Source organism: Larus michahellis, chromosome 2 (assembly GCF_964199755.1).
Source record: "Larus michahellis chromosome 2, bLarMic1.1, whole genome shotgun sequence".
Taxonomy (NCBI): domain Eukaryota; kingdom Metazoa; phylum Chordata; class Aves; order Charadriiformes; family Laridae; genus Larus; species Larus michahellis.
The window spans coordinates 10,878,263-10,892,094 of record NC_133897.1 but is presented as its reverse complement, the minus strand read 5'-3'; the positions used below and the strand labels follow the sequence as shown (position 1 = coordinate 10,892,094).

The window sequence follows — 13,832 nt, the reverse complement described above, 5'->3', positions numbered from 1 at the left end:
TAGAGGGAAAACAAGTCATGTTGGCTTTATCCTGTGCCATTGATTTCATCCATTTTCCTGTGAATTTTCTTATTCCAAGATATTTTGCTTCCAAAACAGCTTCCCATCTTTGCAACACTAAGTTTTGTTGATCAGCCTGTCTAGGCACTTAGGTAGTTCCCATCACCATAGTGTCAGAGGCATTCAGAAATGGAAAAAATGGGGTAGCAAACCAATCTCTGCTTCTGCTTTGCCTTTCCACAAGACACGTGCTTTAGGCAAAATCTTATTTTTCTCACCTTTTCCTTTTAATTGCCTGTGGCTGAGGACATCAGAAGTGCTTGTGGGTGATATGCTGATCACAACCCATGGGCTGGGGGACACTAATCAGTAAAAACTGATGTTTCAGGGCCTTCTACCGACAAAACACCTCAAAACAAGCTTCCCATCAAGCACACTGACCCACTAGGACTATTCTTATGTTCCAGTGCAAGCATATGCTTTGGTGTTTTGCTAAATCAGGATTTTATAATCAGGCGTTGTTCATACTATTAGGCATGTCATTCCGTTAACGATGATAAAAAAGCAAGCATCGGTTCGCTAGTAAATGCCTGCAATCTGCATCACGGGAATGGAGGAATTAACTCTTTTGAAGGTAAGCTCAGAAGCCTGTCTGGCAGTTAAAGAGTGTTATTCGATCTTGTCATGAACCTTTTCCCTTTTTGTCCCAGGGCTAGAGTATTTTCAAATTAAGACGATCCCCTACTGAAGGGGGCACATACACGTTTGCAGCCATGGGGAAGCCCACCTGGCACCTCCACTGGGAGGATCTCTGGGTTCATCCTTGCAGCACACCTCAGAGGCCAGCTCAGGCCTCTGGTTAACCTCATGCATGGATGTCGGTGTCTTAAATTTTTCTCCTGTCTTAATTTCTGAAAGAGAGAATTCCTCTTACGTTGAGCCAAGATGCTACTAGGACATTTTAATTCCTGGTAATCTAATGAGGCCACAAGTAAGGCTGTAAAATGTGTGCGGTACTCGCACAACTCTGCTCCCATGGACATCTGTGGTGGAACAGGAAAATCCCACCTAATTGCACGTGCACGCGTGAGACTAAACACTGAAATGAGCTGCTGTGTTACGCCAGTGCTGTGGTCTACAAAGAGTGTACCTTTACTGATGCTTTCCGGATTAACTGCCACTGCAAAACCTGCGACAGACTTAAGGTATAATTACTGTCACTGTTATCAGACTTTACAGCATATGTGAGTATGTATTGCTCTGCTCCATTGTAAGGAGGTTTGGGTTTTTTTATTTTAAAATAAACCTTTCTATTTTTTCCAAAGCTCATCCCTGTAAATTCCTGTACAATGTGTAGAGGGGAAAAAAAAGCAAAAACCATACAGTGCCCCAACCTGTGGTAATTAGCAAAAAAATCTGTCAGATACCTTTTCTGAGTTGTCACTGTTACATTTACTGAATTAATCCATTCTATTTCTGATACAGCTGAAGAACATATTTTCATCGATATGAAGAACGTAATGCAAATCAATTATTCTTCTAGACCTGATGTTATTTTTAAATATCTTCTCATGTCTTTTATCAAAGGAAACCAAATTAAATCATTTACTTTTAGTTGCCTTTCGGAACTTTTGAAAAGATGGTATTGAGTTATAAAGTGGAGTTGGGTAAATGAGGAGGTGCATAATGTTTACATTGACGTTACCCTAATTACAGTTAGACTTAAGCCCTTAAATTGCAAGAGCTGTAGAAATAGTGGTAAGCATTGGCCCCATCCTGCAAATCCAGTCCTGGGAACTAAACAAATATGTGTTCTAGATGCGTACAAGTGAGCTATTGCAGCAGGAATGCTTTGGGTGCATCACCTCCAGGTTAGGCACCAAGACCCCTGTGAATAGTTGGGGGGATTTAAATGCCTCCAGAAGGAAGTCGCAAATGGGCACAGCCTGGGCCAGGAGATTCACAGGGACAGGCAACAGAAAACGGTTGCCAAGTTGCACATAGAAGGGCCACGGTAGTCTTTAGAGCGCACCATGGAGTATCCTTCAAAATGGAGCAGAATTCCGAACGTAGCTGGTCCCCATCCTTGATCTAATGATGAAAGTGTATGTACAAAAGAGAAGAGACCTGAGGTCAGCAAATTCTTGAGCTTCGGAGGCTACAGACCCACATCTGCCCTAGAAGAATGCATGAATGTCCAGAGCTGTAGGGGACAGGGAAGAGGAGATGGGGCAGTTACACTTGGGCTCGGGTGACCCTCTGCCCATCTGCCTGATGCTTTGGCATTGTGTGATGTTCCTGCAAGATGCAGAAGGGGGACAGATGCGAGACAGCTAGGTTCTGTACTTCTTTTGAGTACTTTTGAGTACTTTTGAACTTCTCAGCTCGAAAGATTTCCAGCCAGGCTTCTACTCTTGGAGTTCGCACTGGAAGGACCAAAATCCTGATTTTCTCTCAGTCCCCTCAAAAAAACATGTATCTGGTTAGGCATCTATGGAGAATGGGAAAGGTGGTCTTGAAACACGTTAAACTTGAGGAAACTGAGGAGGAAATCAGCATCTCCTTGTCCCCTTTAGTTCTCCAGCTTCTGCGTTATTATAAGAAATGCTGGGTTATTATAAGAAAGGACTTGTTTTGCTCTCCATAGATCATGTTTGAAAAGAAAGCACCTCCCTTTGCACTGAGGAAGGGAGCCAGTCCCCACAGCAGTTAGGCTCCCTGTGCCTATTTTCTGCATCCGGGTACTGCCGATCTCTACAGAGCAGCGGTGTCCAGACACCCCGAGTATAACCTAAAGAAAATGTCGTAGATTTGCTGGCTGAAACGGTGATCACGCAGCAAGATGGTCTGGCAGGTCCTGAACTAGGAAGCCACAGACAGGTTTTCTGCATCTCAGCTGCAGATGATAAAAGTTCACCTAAATCTTGTTTTAACAGTGTAAATCTTTATGTAGTTCGGGCTCTTAATTCAGTGCATACTCTTAGAAGTGACAAAAGGGCACTGGGTCGCATTGCCACGACAGACCCTTAGGTTTTGTGAAATATATTCTGCTCTAGGTATAGAGGCATTTTTAAGAATGTGTTTTTCTCTGGCTTTTCTTGAATTAATGTTAATAAAAGCTGCCCCAACCTCTTATTTTTCTATATGAACACAAAAATTGCAGCTGCCTGCCAAGTCTGCTGAGAGATGGATGTAATAATTTTCAATTGGACTGTTAGCCCAAAGGGATCCCGATAGCAAGAGATTGACAGATGCAGCATGGATTATCTTGTGCTCTGAACTCAGCCCAATTTGTGGTTTGTTGCAGGTGCTAAAGAGATTGATATTGCTGCTACCCTGGAGCACTTGAGGGACCAGAGACGAGGCATGGTCCAGACAAAGGTACTGTCAATAAATCCACTGGGATTTTAAATACATTAAAGGTCTTTCACAGTAGTTGTTTTCATGACAGAAGAGGGAGGGTATGACCTAATTTAACGCAGGTCGCTTGCTGATTACTCTGTTTGGCTCCCTACCAACTGAGGTTTATTTATGCTGAAAATTTATCTAGGCTACTTTCTTTGGTGTTTACTGCTCTTTCTTGTAAATGTCTCCAGCATCTGTCTTGATTACCATATATGAAGGGCAGTCAAGACAACAATCTATAGCCTACTAAAGAAAATGTGCATTTGAAAGAATGTTCTTGCTTTCATCCTGAAATATGGATTATTTTCTTAGAGTATCTGTGCTTAACTGTGCATGTAATTTTTAAAATTTTTTTTAAAGCTTCAACTCATTAGACAGAATGTAACTGCTGCATTTGTTTTTTGTCTGGAAAACAAAAAAGGTTTGAATTAAAGGAAATACAGTTTTGTAGGAAATCGAGTCATTTTTAGTCTCTTTGAACGGAAGAGCTTGCATCGTACCTAAAGCCATGTCCTTTATGGATGTAGCATGGTGACTGTATTTGTACCCTTTGGTGAGGTATTACTCTATAATTCCTGTCAGTTGTAATAGTTTTGACATTTTTCCACAATGTAAAACTTTTAAAGATAGCTGATGGTGTCATTGCAGTGCCTTAAATAAGATATGAAGCTGTCTATTATTAACCATTTCAGTGATGTATGGAAGGATATTTGGGGGTATTTGCTGCAAGTTAAGAGCTGCAAATATGACAATAAAGAAACTCGTTTGTGGCGTGGAGACCAAATAGATCTGTATATGACATTGTAAAATATCGAGTGAGTGTTACAGCCCCAAACCGAGTAACAAGAGCAATGTGACAGCAGTCTGTCTTGGCCATGCTGGAACTGATAGGAAAGTCTGCAGCATTTAGGGAGTCGAAATTGCTGAGGGACAAAGGTGAAATAAATGTGTTTTGCAGGAATGAATCATTGTTTCATAACTTTTCTTTAATCTCTTCCTAATCATTTTATCTTCCCACTAATACTAAGAGAGGTGGTACAGGAGAACAGTTGAGGGGACATTAATTATTGTTTTGCCAATTAAATAAGTGCATGAAAAATTAAGATGAGCCAGTCAAAGCTAACTATTCTTTATCTGCATGTAAGACATAAAATTGCACAAATCTTTCTTCTACTTTGATTATTCAGACAGGAAGAAGAATGCATTATATCACACGGTATCCAATGTCACATATATTTACTCTGAGGGAAGATGCAAGTCCTGAACTACTCTGTAAATGCATGCAAAATAGATGGCAGCTCTGCAGAAATCTAGAGCTGAGATTCCAGTTTCTCTCTCAGGGTGGAGAAATTACAGCTTGTTGCCTTCAACAAAGGAAAAAAACATAGCTCCAGAAGCAAAGAATGAGGTTTTGTGAACAACTTCTCTTAGCACAGAAATAGTTATCCGAGTCCCATGAAAATATCACTCAAGACGTGTTTTTCCCATCCAAACATTTATCTGGAAGAGCTCCAGAAAAGAAATGTATCCCGTGTTTTCACCCAGGATGAAAAATTTTCTCAGGATATTGCTTATCTCTCCTTGTGCTTCTTCTTCCATCATTGTCATTTTCTCAAAACCACCCAAATCACTTATTCAAGCTAATGTCTTGCAAATTATAAATATCTGGTTACATGCTAGCAATGCACGATCCCCAGAGAATTTTTCTGATGGATTTAAACAAACCCCTCTGCTTTCCCAACTGAATACAAATGAGGAATATTAGACTCTTGGAGTAATTTAAAACAATGGATTAAAAGTCAGGTTAGAAATGCCAATTACAGAATATCCCTAGGCAAAATAAACACCAACTTACTTCAGCAATGTTATTTTGCTTCCAGCAGGCAGCGCTCCACATTTCCAATAAGCATGTGAAAGATTTGTTTGCAACATTTTGTCTTCTGGAAGGGATCTTTAATTCAAAAGCACTATATATAATAAATGGTAATGAAATTATCATAACGACATTCTGCATTTCTGAGAAGCATAATAGAGGGTTTGTGGGTTTTGTTATTTTTTTTTGCAGGGGAATCATAAAATAGAATTGATATGCCACATGTGAGGGGAAAAAGTAATGAAGGAGGAAGCGTATTCTCTGTGATGGGAAAAATATATGTTTCCTTTTTTTCCTCTCTCCTTCTATATCTTTCCTCTCACAATCTGTAATATTTAGCTAAGGTCCTTTATTGTGTCATATATGCTACATGTACTCTCTTTTTCTGGGAATATTTGTTTGTAGACTTAATGAAACATAGTTTATTATTTTTTATAAAATATATTCTTGTCACCTTTGCATTATAAGTGGACCAACACCACAAAATGCCTGTCTAGCTCTGCTTTCTAGGCAAAGCTAGAGGTTTAAGCTCCTCTCCAGTCAATCTTGTATATGCGAATAACATATGTGAATGACAGTGTAGCTGTAGAAAACAACAAACTGAGCTCCTTTAAGAATTACTGAGATAAATTTGGTTTAACTTTGGTTGTTCTCATGAGAAGATGTGGGAGGTGTGTAAAAGCTTTTCTTTGGAGGGTGGTGATACACATCAATGGAAGCTGCACTATCTGCATTTCGCCTGTGCGTATTATGCAGGAGGAAGGCAGGGGAAGAGCTCAGCTGTGCCATTCCAGGAGGACCGAGTCCTCGCACATCTCACGTGCCCGCGCCGCTGTCCCCTTTGCTGCAGTGTCTCACAGTCAATTTTGAGCTCTGGCTGTAAAGATTATGCTTTGTAAGTTGTTTTGCCTCAGTAATTTAGGGTCACACCTAATATTAGCTGGTGGTCTCCCCTCAACCTGTCTCCAAAATCCATACTGAACTTTGGAGGTCACGTTGATCGGTCCACGGTCCTTAGGCGAGACAGACACTTTTCCTCAGGCGGTGCAATGGTGCCCTGTGCTCACGTGAGGAGTCCCCTCCAGGAGGGGTAAAGGCAGGCCAGGTGGTCTCCAGCCTGACAGATCTTCTCAGTAAGGTGAACACATCTCAGACCAACAAAATTAAAGGGCAGATTTGCTCCATGAATAACTTAAGAGTAATATAAGTTATTTTCCACAACGTGACTAATATTAAAGTATTGTAGTCCGCAATCTTATGAGCTTTTCCTGACTATAAAATACTCAGATGAAGAGCACATTAGGTAGCCTCATTACCATGGGCAGCTTCCCTTCTCCCGAACTGACGCCCACATCTTGGAAGAGACATCTGCACATCTCTGAAACTTGGCTGCATCACTGTGTCAACCCCATCGTGCTCAGATCAGCCTCTTCTGTTGTTGTCCTCCCCGTGGTTCGAGGACTGGCAGTGGCAGGGATCAGCTGTCCCACTCACAGCTGAGCATCGACATCCTGGGAGCACCCACTTTGCCCCTGTCCTGCCCCAACTCAAGTGTCTCCCACCCTTCCCCGGGCTGCTCACCTCAATGGGCTGGACCCCCATCGATGGGGTCCAGCAGCTGACGGCTCTTCCTGCCAAGGCTCTTTTTCCTGGAGGCGAGCGCTTCTCCTGCATCAGCCCAAATTTCCTGAAGCTTTTTTGAGCCGGTGCAAGCACCCGGTTTGATTCTGGCACAACATGTCCAGATGAACGGCCCTCTCTGCCTCCGCTGCCCTCCAGCTCCACTCACGCATTCAGTGTGCTCCAGTTAAAATACAACTGCTGCTCCTGGGCTGCCACCAGCATTTCCAGTCTTTTCTTTAATTGCAGAGACCTTGGGAAGTGCGGGGAGGCATAGGCAGGCATGTACACCATTTTCTGTGCCTAATGAGGACAAGTCCTACTCTTTAGGGTGAATTGATGTCTGATTAAAAACAGTTGGCTGCAGTCCAGCGAATGTACAAGGATGCCGCTTTGACAGCACCAAGCAGACAGCAAAATTCTTGAATGTCAGTGTCTCTGAGAAATTATTCCGAGTTTTGTTCTTCTTTTTCTGCTCAGGAACTGTGCCCATCATTGCTTCTCTCTGAGGCATCTCCGCATGGGAGATGTCTCTGCAGTGGGGTAAGACAAGGCAGAGAAGACTGGCACTGAGCTGCAGGAGTCAGAAGTCAGCTGCCTTTCTGAACTATGAGCTCACACATCTGTAGTTTGTTCTTTCATCCTTCCTGCAGATTTCTGCAGTAAAGTGAAACACTGTGGAAAATGAATGCTATTAGTCCAGTAATCACCTTTCAGGGCTGTCTGTGTTCTGCAGCCATCTGCCACTGCTGCATACGTACCTGCAACCATCCCGCACAGCCCCTGGCGGGGCAAACCGAGGGGCTGGAGGTACCTACCAGACCACCAAGTTCTTAATTGGAGACACAGATAGTATCCCAGCCATGATCTCAGGATGATTTGCAGGGTGCATCTCAAACCTCCATTCTCAAAGTTGGTTCTTCAATGGCTCTTGATCCTGGCTGGCTTAAATCGCTGGGGTATGTCTAGAAAATCCAGAAACTTCTCCACAGTCCTTCTCTGGTGTCCTTGATTTGCCAATATTCTGAGTAAACTGCTCACGTTTCTTTTTTCTCATCTGAAAAGTTGCAAACACCAAATCATCCTGTCGGATATTTCAGTAAGCTAAATTTCTGTGAAAAATCACTTGCTTAGAAAATATAACACCTGTTAACCTTGATGAAGTAAAGCTCCTTTGTCCTTCTGTAGGACTAGACAGTTCAGGAGCATGTTAGGGTTGCACTTAGATGAGATGGCCATTCATGGCTGTGTCCTTCACACCTCTGCCAACCCAGCACAGAGGCCTGTTAGTAATTTTGGTTTTATGTTTAATTAATAGCAGCGAAAAGCCTTCCCAAGTGTTTCTTAAATAGGAGTGGTCTAAACGTGGTTAGGTAATTTGTGAGTGCAGAAAGGCCGATAAAACGGGAGGCTGAAAAAGAACAGCAATAGGCAAGCCAAAAAGCAGATAGTGTTTTATACAGTAGATATAAGGTGATTCTAGCTGATTTCAACTAGAAACGGTCCTAAGAAAAGCCAAAGGCTCGGTGTTGCAGCATCTCACCTATTTCATATCTCAGTTATGTTAACGAGTTTCCATCTCTGTGTCAGAAGGAAACGGCTGGTGATCAACTACTCCCAAACCCTTCTGACCACACAATTGCAATACATCATTGTGTCCCAATAGCTTAGTTTCTGCTACCAACATTTTTCTCCATTAAAATGACTCCGGCTTCAAGATGCTGTCAAACATGTTATATGGCATCAATAAGCCCGGAACATTTTGTTCCTTTCTGTTGCAGTGTACAGTTCATCCTGCATATTCATATTTTTAACAATGTCTTGAGGATGCTCAGCTGCAGAGTAGCGCACCAGGCTTTTGGAAAGTGTTTCGGTTTATTATTCAGAGTATGCGTTTGTTCTCTCCGCAGGAGCAGTTTGAGTTTGCTTTGACAGCGGTTGCCGAGGAAGTGAATGCAATACTCAAGGCGCTTCCCCAGTGAGCGGCTCAGTCTCCCGAAGGTTCCCGCAGGATCCGTCCCTCGTTTTCCTCATCCTCAGTCCCTGTGAATGTTCTTGGAAACCGTGACCTGACCTTAACTGTGTATCTTCTGTTGTAACCACATAGTGATAGGGTCCTTACAAACTCCTTTAGCTGGTAAAAGTTCAACAGTTAAAATGTGTATTCTGTTTTTTGGGGTTTTAAACAAATTTTTAAAAGTACATTGAAGCCTCGGATTAAGTGACAGAACAATCCATCTAATTCCTTTCACATCCTCGAAGCCCTGAATGTCACACTTTGAAAGCACACATTCATGTTCTTAATAGCAAATATACAGTATTGTGGGTAATTAGTGCAGTCAATATAGTCTCAGAAAACAGTGTTCTGTTATATTTTTGTAACTTTTCAAAGGCTGAATGAGAGGGAGGGACTGAAGAGGATGGTGATTGTTCCTATACAATGCCGAGCTGGAGCATGAAACAGCGCTGAGGGTGTGAGCAAACACGGGTCCAGGCTCTGCCAAAGAGAGCTTGCACCTTCTCGTGCTGGGCTTTGGCAAGCAAATGTTTTCTTAACTGTTGTTTACTTTTCAGCTTTGTGCCATGAATGGAAGAAAATCTGAACTATAAGTAAATAGGCCTGCACAGTTGTTGCAACTGGGGAGAACAAGTTGGTCACATTAATGGGAAGCTGGGGGCTAACGAGCGCAATAACTCTGACCATGTACCTACCACTGACAGCGCGGAACAGGAGAGCGTAGACTCACCTCGGGTGATGGGGAAAGGCCCTGTCGGCCGTCAGGTAAATGTCCAGAGCTGTTATGGAAACAGATTGTTGATTTTATGGGGTTACTGAGGAAAAAAATGGGACTCTCCTCTTTATATTTTTGCATTTCCCTTTGTAAAACTGTGCTGTGCCATCCTTCTTAGCCAGGAAAATATATTTCTGTAAAAGCCTGGCTGCAGGAGAACCCTCCAATCTGCATTTTGTGATTCTCATCGAGTTTGTCTGATCCAGACGTTCGTTGCACCTTTCTGCAGAGGCTCTGCTCGCTCCTTGTTCTGAATGATACCTATTTTAACCAACCATTAAGGGATAAAGAAGCACACAGGTTGAATTTCCGAGATCCTTGTGTTCTCAAAATCTGAATGCCTACTGTTGCAAAGTAATGCTAAAATAGGTCTGTAAATGGTTTGGTTATGCAATCTTGCTTATGTGCATTCACAGGTTTAGTTATGGTACTCTTCTGAAGGAATTTAAACTATTGATAGAAAGTACTCCGATATGTTTGAATGGAGGGCCTGAGATTAAAAATATCAAAGGTACCTAAGTGATCTAGGCTCTTAATTTCATTTTCAAAAGTAAATTCTTGGGTGCTTTTTCATATGTTATCCTACATCTCCGTGATTTAAGAATCTGGGGTGCTTTTCTTCCAAAATCTTAACAGTGTTGTGTGCTTGAAAGCATATTAGGCTAATTGTTTGACTTAGCACTGGAAAATATATCATTGAATTTAATTTGGGAAGGGGAAGCTTTTATAAACTTCTAATCAGTGGAATGTTAAAGATAACAATATCAGAGAGTGTTGCTGGCACAGAGATAACAGGCATCTATCGAAATCAACCACGTTGCAATTTTGTGTTGTAGGTGTGGATATTGGTGATTTCTTCTTTTCAGCAATTAAAGAGTTATTTAAAAAAAAAAAAAAAGCAGAAGGCTTGTTACTTTTTGCCATACATTTTTGTGTGCTATACTTGGTATGTGCTGTTGCTTAATTTGTGCATTCCATTACTGTAGCAGTACAGAGCAGTTACTGCAGATGCCATCATCCTCTTAAGTACACATACTGTACATTAAGCCACATGTTTATTTTATGGCCTCAGCATTTTAGAGCTTTCCTAGCAATAACTAAAAAAACTAATGGAGTATGAATGAGAAAATTGCCTTTTTCATTTGATAATTTAAGTTTAACAGGATTCTTTTATTACTTTAGCTAACACAAAATTGCAGATCAGGGCAGATGAGATCAGTTTGAGCAGTATCAGCAAGTGTTTGAAGTAGATTTACTGTGAGCCATGTACTGCAGCTTTCTGAAAATACAGGTAGTTATAGCCAAACTAACTGTCCAAAGAATCAAAATTAGGGCATCCTAAGCCAAGCCCTCCGATTATCGGGTAGAATTATTTCCCAGCATGGGATGCTGTGCCATTACCTACTGCCAATGGGCTAATGGTTTTTTAGCACAGATTTCTGCCCTGGGATTCATTAGCGTTCGCCTTCTGACTGTCCCTGTGCACACCACAAACATGGCTGACAAGCCTTTCGTTTGCACTTCAGGAATATTTTTTAATTGTTCTTTTGCAAATATTTGCATTTCATAATAGCAATTTCAGGATGATCCCTATTAATTCACAAGCAGCTGAGTGTGGGACTTAAATATTGCTCTTCGTGCTTTGGAGTTTATTTAGCGTAGATTAGAGGGCATTAATCTTTCCCAAGGCTAATGGGGCAGGGATGTATTGTTTTATTCATACTTGTAGACCAATTTACACAACAGAAAGATGCGGTCTTACTCAGTGGGTTAGAGTATCTCCCACTGAATGTGATTGACAATCCTGTTATTTCAGCCGTGTTTTGTACAGTTCTTCCACAAAGAGGTGCCAGGCTTATTCTGTTGACTGTAAACTACCACGCAGAGTATTTGGTCTGTGCAGGTGGCATACTGCTCGCACCTCTCAATAAATGCCCTGCTTCTGGGGGTGATAATCTGCTGCAGGGTCTATTAGTGAAATGCAGGTTTCAGCCACACCAGGGGTTTGACAATCCATTTCCCAGGAAGATGCCAAAGCCATGGATGAAGCCACAGAGATTGATTTCTCATGCAGGGCAGATATTTTTTTACCCTTTTCACTACAGTTAACTTAACCCTTGTGATTTGGCAAAGGATGTTGTTCAGGCCACCCGTGGCCACTTGTGCTGGATGTGGGACCTGCCCCGTGTTCACTGGCAGGTTGAGATGAGATTCTTCCTGGAAGCCATGATCATCTGAGAGCCCAGAGTCGAATGAGACCCACCATCCTTCCCTCATCAATATTCTGTTGGATCTTTAGTAAACTCATTACAATTGAAGCTTGGGCTGGTGCCTGACACGTAGCCATAAACAGCATGTGTTTAATATTGACCATCCTGGTGTTCTTGATAACGATAAATGAATCTACAGGTGCTGTTTGTGTGGTTGACTCTTTAAATGACATTTAAGGAAGGGGGGGTGCTGCAGGCGGGCGATTTCACCCCAGTGCTCACGGTTTCCTTCCTGGCTGGTCAAAGCCTGCGGCAGAGGGAGAGAACTCTGTTTTCCCACAGGCACAGCAGTGAACACAGCTGCTGGCCCTGAGCAGGGCAATGACCTGACCAACCCTACATTTACGTAGTCACAGTGTGTGCAGATAAGAGGGACAGAGAGGTGGTTGTCACCAGCGTTGATGGTTCATAGGAGTAACACAGTTGCTCTCTCCAGCCTTCACCTTTCTCATGACATGGGCCGGGATTCAGAGGGATGGAGGGGCAGGAGAGCACCGTTCCCTAAAGCCCAGATCCTTGAGGTTCAGCCCTGGCCACAAGGCAAACAGTGTGGGGTTTTCTGTTGGCTTCACATGTTTCAGGTGTGAGCTCTAACCGTTGCTCTCGACCATCGTCTGTGGGAGCTGGTGCAGCCCAGGTAACATGCGGTGGAAGTCCTTGGCAATCATGAGGGCCAAGAATGAATTTCAGCAGAAAATCCCCCATATCCAAATCTCAATCCAGTAGCAAAACAAGCAAGATTATTTTTATAGATGCTACTAAACGTTTAAAACATTTTAAAATATTTTTTAAACCTACACCAATGACTAAACCTTGTTCCTGTCTCTAGCATGCATGCAGAACCAATCTCCATCCATCCCCAGGGGAATGACAGCTATAGTACCTGTAAGGAGTTCATGCTTTATTAGTCAAGTGGAACATTAATAAAACCCAGCCCACTTCATAATTTCCAGAATAGTCATTAATTAAAAAAGCTGTTTATTGGAATAGAAAACAAGTATTTGATTAGCTTTGTTACAGAACAATAGCTCTCCTAATTTTTATTCTGCATATTTTATTCTTTGTTTAGAAAATTCTCTTAAGAAGCAGCTGAGATAATTCGCTTTTTAAAACTGTACAGTTTCTATGGTTTTGCTTTTTAAATGAGGGTACACTTTGTAGATTTGATTATTATATTTTTCTGTTAAGATTACATTGGGCATTACAAAAGCATTCCCCACCACAGTGAAAAGAAAGCTATCCTGTTGGTTTATTGTAAAAGCAAAAAAAAATAATTAAAACAAAATTGCAGAGCTGTGGCATACTAAATCCAATTAGAGCATGACTCTTTCCTACTCTTCATTTACCACATTAGAAATAAAATAAAGTTACACCAGCAAGATTTCATTTGAAGCTGTTCTTGCATGCTGTTTGTACTGTATTTGATGGCATAATATTGTTTTGTTTACAACCTTTTCTTTCTTGTCATTCTATTATATTCTTCATATGTATATAGTTTTAAAAACAACAACAAAAAAAAAGATTATATAAAGTATTTTGTTCTACCTCTGTAAAAATCATGTTTGCCAATAAAGTCACATTGTCTGTGGAGTACGGTATCGTGCATACAGCATTACCAGCTGGTGCTTTGCTTTTATTTGGGGGGGGGGCGATACCTCCATCCTTTGCTGGAAAGTTGGATTCTGAATGTCGGAGGTGGGCACACGGGGCTGACAAAGAGGGACACAAACGTCCTGCTGACGCCTTGGAGGTCCACGTTTAATCTGCTCTGAGCAGAAGAGATTGCAGCCACCTCTGGCTCACATGTGTGGCCTGTAACATTGCAGCTTCCGACATTTCGATCGAAGCGGACTCCTGTGAAGAAGGAAAAAA

General features: G+C 42.0%; 1 protein-coding gene across 3 annotated transcripts in view; it reads left to right on the top strand.

Annotated features, from left to right (window-relative positions):
• PTPRN2 (protein tyrosine phosphatase receptor type N2) overlaps positions 1-13,550 on the top strand; it is a 661,189-nt gene extending 647,639 nt beyond the window's left edge. For 2 of the 3 annotated variants that reach the window (XM_074574141.1, XM_074574142.1), the window contains 2 exons: positions 3,308-3,381; positions 8,809-10,782. In XM_074574141.1, the coding sequence (XP_074430242.1) occupies positions 3,308-3,381; positions 8,809-8,880 (146 nt within the window). In that variant the 3' untranslated portion in view covers positions 8,881-10,782. Of the gene's footprint in view, positions 1-3,307; positions 3,382-8,808 lie in introns of all 3 variants that reach the window. The other variant, XM_074574140.1, reaches the window with a different exon arrangement.
• Positions 13,551-13,832: the final 282 nt, after the last annotated feature.